Here is a 5,981-nt window from a genome sequence, read left to right as displayed (position 1 = left end):
AGGCACACAGACACTGGCAAATATTCATGTGGTCAGACAGACACAGGGGGAAAAGCCCTACAGAGGGATGCCAGCTTACACCAAGGCCTGGGCATGTGTGGGGCAACTCAGGCACATAAACGTTCCCATTCCAAGTGCCACAGACACGCCGACACCCACAGGCCCGGCTGTGGGCCTCAGACTTCGCTCTTTCTTAGACACACACACCAGGGTGACCTTTGAAGCAGTGAAGACACCAGCCCGCCCTGGACGGGGCTGGACTCAGGGAGCGTGGAGCTTTATGTCAAGCCAGAGCGCCTCCCTTTGGATCTCAGCAGGGCAGATGCAGGATTAGAAAAGTCACACCTGCCCTCTTCTGCTTGGGATCCCTGGCTGGGGTTGGAGAGACTGTGGGGTGCCTCCTTGACTGCCAAGCAGAGTAACCTGAGGGCCTGGTGCCCTATGAGGGCAGATCACCTACGAAAGCGAGTGTCACCCTGAGCGACACCAGCAGGGCAGAGTAGAGTGTGCATGGCCCAGGCTCTCAGGAAACACAGACACGCAGCCCAGGGACCCTGAGTCAGCAGGACCTGGCTTTCCATCCTGCATCTGCTACTAACAAGCTGGGTGACCTTGGACAAGTCATCAAGCGCCTCTGCATCTCAGTTTTGACCTCTGAAAGTTGGGGATAATAGCTGCATCATAGCCATACTGTGAGAGTTCTGTGAGATGGCCTAAGTGCTAGAATGGCATGGCATAGCAGAGGCGCTGTTAAAGTCTTGTTAGAATTGTTGTGTGCGCCAGTGAGGCAGATGTACGTTCTTCCCTCCCTCTCAGGACACACATACGGACAAATACATGACCACACAGACACAACTCTCCAGTAGGAGTAGGTGCCTGGATGCCTCCTGCCCTCCTGCCTCTGCTCCAGCGCTCCCTCTCCCTCCCTTCCCCCGCTTGTCTCCCATCTGGCTGCTACTCTCCTCCTCCAGACTCTTCTGGGCCCCTCCCAGCCCCAGCCCCAGCACTGTGCTGCCTCTGACAGAACACAGGACACTGCTGGTCACTTGCCAGCTGCAGCTCGGTGGGGGCTCCCCCTGGGCAAGGATTGGACCTTTGTCTTTGCATCTCCAGTACCCAGTATTCCTCCAGTACCAGGAATAGAGAAGACACTCAGGAGATGTTTGTTGAGTGACTCAACGAGTGGGTGATCCATTTTTATCTAAAATACAAGTGACCCGACTCTGTGGATTCAGAGTCTGTGGAATCTTCAGGAGGGCGAGGTCTCACTGCCTTGTAAGCATCCAGGGAGGCCCCATCCCTGCCGGAGTGAACACACCATGGGAGGTTCATGGGAGGTGAACACAGGCAGACCCAGGCCCAGGTCTCGCTGGGCAGGTAGCATGGTTGTGCAGTGAGACATGAGGAGGAAAACGCCCCCAGAGTGCATGCTACTGAAGATGGCGTCGGGTTTCAATGGGTAGAGTGGCCAGGTACCCAAAGGAAATAACTTCCATTTCCACAGCTACAGTTTGGGGTCACCTACAGCCTTGGGGGAGAGCTCACAGGACACACAGACACAGACAGACAGACACACACATCCTCCTTCCTCCCTGTGAGCAGAGAGAACAGCTGTGTATGGATGGGCAGCCAGGATTGAGAGGAGGAAGGCTAGGTTGGGGCTGGGATGGGTCCCCAGGGCTGGAACGGAGGGGGGACCTGAGCAGAGAGGACTCCGAGGGTCTTGGAGTGAAAATGAGAGAGAGGGGTTGAGAGCCAGGTGCCGCCAAGCGGAGGAGGGCTGTGGGCACCTTCAGGGAGCCCAGGGGTGGGCCGGGGTGACAGAGGAGGCGAGATGCAAGGGTTGGGCGGGGCAGTTGGGGGATATCCAGCGGGCACACTCCACTGTGACCAGGGTGAGAAGCCTGGAAGTGTCTTCAGTGAGCGCGGTGGGGGCTTGGCGGGGGAAGTGCCGGTGGAAAACCAGTGGTGGGGTGTGGTGTGGGATGGGAGGTGAGGGGAAGCTGGGAGTTGATCACAAAAGGTAAAGGGAACCGAAGGGACTTCGAGAAGACTTTTAAATCTCACTGTTAAATGTATGTGCCGGACCACCCCCTAAATGCCGCATAAACCCCCGCTTAACCCGTCCCTCCCACTTCTAAACCGCCCTCTAAACGCAGTAACCAGCTGGGTCGCTAAGGCCTTCCACCCCTAACTTAAACCTGCTAAATGCCCCTCCCCGCCCCTCTACCCCACTCTGGGATGGGGAAGGAAGCGGGCAGACAGATAAACCTGTTTAACCTCTGACCTTTGACCTTCCAGCTGCCTCTTCTTCCATTCCCCTTTCCTTTTCTTCCTTGTCCCCTCTTTTTTTCGGGTGGCTCCTGCCCCCAGGATGGGGCTGGCTGTGCCTGGGAGCCTAGGGAGGGGGACCGGAGGGCAGACGAGGGACCGGCGTTTCTTCTCCCGCCTTGGGTGGACCTGCCCTCTCTCCGTGGGATGTGGCCGCTTACTCTGAGTCTCCTGAGAAATGCATAATTACTTTTCTAACTCCTTTGGACTTCGCCGCCTGAGAAACCTACTGTCTTTCTAAACTTTTCCAAGGAAACTTTGATAACGAGCGCCTGGCGATTGCTAGACAGAGAATCCCCTACCGGCTTGGTCGAGTAGTTGATGAGTGGCTGCTCGACAAAGGTAATTAACCAGAATTAATTAATTAATTAATTAACTTTAAAAACACTATCTTAAAGGTGCAGAGCTCTCTCTTTCCCCATCCGAGCCTTCCCCATCACCCACCCCCTAGTGAGAGGACGATTGTCCGGCCAGGGTGCTCCCTTCCTCTCTGGGGTCAAGGGTCTGTGGCTTCTAGAGGGGTGGTTGGGGCAGGGGTGGGGCTTTTCCTAGAAGTGGGAGAGCTTGGTCTCTTTCTAAACCTGTGACGGGACCAGGGTCATCGAGGAGATGCCGAACCCCTCCAGGAAGGCAGGGTGAAGTGTAGGTGGGGAGGGGGCTGCCCTGTTGGCTCAGAGGTTTAGTCGAGGGCCAGCTGAGGACCACAGCACGCTGGGCAGCAGATGGCTTTGGGAAGCAGAGGGCAGTGGTCCTAGGATCCCAAGGAGGGATAGGAAGACCTCACGGGGCTCATCTGAGGAGAAAAGAGAGGATTGGGGTGCTTCAGATCCCACTGGAAAGATGAAGAGTGTCTGTGCGGCCACTGTCTCTGGAAGGGGCCCACCTGGGTCTAGAAGGTCTCAGACGCAGTGGAGGTTGGGGGGAGACTAGGAGGTGGGGGAGAGGTGGCATCCCAGGAGGATTTCTGTGCCCGCTGAGCTGATGAGGAAGACAGAACAGCTGGCTAAGAGGCGCTGCTGGGTGTGAGGGAGGAGGGAGAAGGCCACTTGTCACCAAGGGAAGTTGGGGCCAAGGGCAAAGCCATCCCATTCCCTTTGGAGAGGGGGCGAGCTCTGTACCTCTAAGGCTAAACTCTAGGGGGGAAGTAGCACTGTTAAACCTCCACCTAACCAGCTGATAACTGTGGTTTTAAATGTCCACTGGGGCCGGCCCCAACTAAAACCCCCAATGTCCCTTCCAGCCCCCACACGGCCAGCGGGGACTAAACATGCTGATAACCAGATGTGATAAATCCGTAGCAGGACAAAAAGTTAAAGGGACTGTAACAGACATCGCTAAAACCTACAGCCCCCAGCCACACTGGGCTGCTCTCTCCAGCGGGGTGAACTTTAACCCTTTGAGGAGTTCATGGTGGGTGGGGCCCCAGGGGCCTAGTTGGCTCACCTATGTGGCTTCCTCCCCATTACCCACCTCCCTCTCCCGGAATCAGAGAGGCCAAGGGAGCAGCTTGGGCTGAGGCTGGGACAACTTGTGACCCCAAGGGTAGGGAGAGCTGGACAGGCCAGGGAGAGGGCCTGGGGGGCGGGACTTGTGGTCCAGCTGAAGGAAGAACTCCTGCCGGTGGTTTGGAATCCCAGTTCTGCTTTGTGCCTGCAGGGTTGCACCTTCTCTTTAGGCCTCTGGTTCCTCTTCCAGAAAGTGCAGGGTTGGCCACGTTCTCTAGTATTTCCCAGAGCATGGCCTGGCCTTGGTCAAGGCATCAGCTCCCTCCTCGGGGAGCAGGGACAGTGATTCCTGCTCAGCCTGCCTCACACGAGGATGAGATGAAATGAGGAGCAGGAAAGTATTGGAGAACTAAAGCTGGGCATTCTTGGAGAGATTCCTTTACCGGGGAACCCGTCAGCACCTAGCATGTGGTAGGTTCTCAATAAATATTTATTGAGTGAATCCATTTTTCCAGTTCCAAAATGTATCCTGTGAAGCATAAGTCCCATGAGATGCTTCACGATAAAGAGATGTGTGGTTAAAAAAAAAGAAGAAGAAAGAGAGAGAGAGAGATGTGGTAAGATGAGCTTGAGAAATCGGAATCCCGTTTCTTCCTCATGGAGAGGCGTATGAACATGCATTTTAATAAAGGCTCTGAGAAGTCCTGCGAGAGAGAAACCTCTTGTTTAATTATGAAATGTTTGTTTTCCAAACTCATTTGACCACTGTGAACCTTCTCCCCTTTGTTTTTCTCCTAATTCTCACATGCGGGTGTAAACTGGACACTGATCCTCAAGGCCTCTCCAGGGCCCATGTCTAGCTGCCAGTCACTAGTTCTCAGCTTCTGTGGGCTCTGGCTGCCCGCTCTGGAAGATGATGGCCCTGCTCCAAGGCTGAGGGAGGTGCTGGGCAGAGGGAGTGCTGGAGGAGGAGAAGAGGCTGAGCAGAGGGCCTGAGCAGACACATCTGTGGCCAGTCATTGGCCAGAGGCCAGACAGATGGCTGGGGGCCCCAGAGGTCTGGGTGTTCCGGGGAACCTGTGTTTCCAAGAGTGTGGGTTTCACAAGTTGGACTGTCCTCAGCCCAGGTTTCAGGGCAGGGCTTATAGGCACCTAACTCTAAACCAGATCTTTAACGAGGCACTAACCAGAGGCTAACGAGGGCTAAGCCAGGCCTTAAACCCCCAGCGCCAGCAGCTGAAGGTCCAGGGGAGCAGGGGGCAACCTAGTACTGCCTCTGCCCGCCTCCCCCACAAAATAAGCAACATCAAAACCAAAGTTAAACCTAAACTTAAACATAATAAATATCTTTTCTAAAAACCAAACCAAAGCAACAAACTCAGAGGGTTAAACTGACCCCCAGATCCACTAAAACCAAACAGAACAACCAAAGCCCACCCAGGTGGGAATTCTGAGGTGTAACTGCTGAGTGAGGAGCGAGGTTGGAGCTGGAGTGGTTTTTTTGGCTGTCAGCGAGCGAAGCAAGGTCCCTTTAACATTTTCCATCTCTGTGCTTGCGTACCCTGGCGGGGAGGAAGGACTCTGCTCTCCAGGGCGTGACCCCCAGGCTGTGGCTGAGCCTCAGGGGAGGAGGGGAGAGGGGGGCCTGGTCAGAGGTCTGAGGGCCTGGTGGTGGCTGGGAGGACGGAGTGTGGTCCACGTGGCTGCTCCTAGGCTCATGCATGCTGGCCCTCCTCCCACGCACTGTCCACCCAGGCCTCACCTCCATCCCTGCCCTGACACGCACTGACCACGTGGCCTGGCAGTCGCCTCCTCCGTTTCTGCCTTTTTGTCTCCTCTGTCTGCTGCTTCCGAGGGTTCCGTGGCTTGGGGCTGGACACGGGTGTGGGAAGTTGGTGGGGAGCAGAGAGAGAAGATGGGGATCCAACTGAAGGGAAAGAAGGGGGCGATGCCCCCAGAGCAAGAGAGGAGGGGGGATGGGAAGGCCAGAGGCATGAGCATGGGGGAGAGAGGGGGGAGCTGGGCCCCCTTTCCTGGCCCGTGTGTGCCCTGGGGCTCCTTCCCCTCCAGGGTCCCTGCTGCCTGGACTGGGCTAGTGGCTGACGAGGACTTTCCCTTTGGTGTCTGCCCCTTCCTCATTTCTCCATCCCCACCCAACCCCTACTTGCTGGTTTCCACCTCCACCCCTTTCCCCACCTTGGGCAC

The 5,981-nt window shown here is 56.0% G+C and overlaps 1 protein-coding gene across 1 annotated transcript in view; it reads left to right on the top strand.

Annotated features, from left to right (window-relative positions):
* NRXN2 (neurexin 2) overlaps positions 1 to 5,981 on the top strand; it is a 99,262-nt gene that overhangs the window by 77,539 nt on the left and 15,742 nt on the right. Inside the window, exon 20 of the mRNA XM_010838098.1 lies at positions 2,584 to 2,673. Coding sequence (XP_010836400.1) covers positions 2,584 to 2,673 — 90 coding nt within the window. The remainder of the gene's footprint in view (positions 1 to 2,583; positions 2,674 to 5,981) is intronic.

This window comes from Bison bison, unplaced genomic scaffold (assembly GCF_000754665.1).
Source record: "Bison bison bison isolate TAMUID 2011002044 unplaced genomic scaffold, Bison_UMD1.0 scf7180017864089, whole genome shotgun sequence".
Lineage (NCBI taxonomy): Eukaryota > Metazoa > Chordata > Mammalia > Artiodactyla > Bovidae > Bison > Bison bison.
The sequence above is the reverse complement of the archived record's forward strand: the minus strand, read 5'-3'. Positions and strand labels throughout refer to the sequence as shown.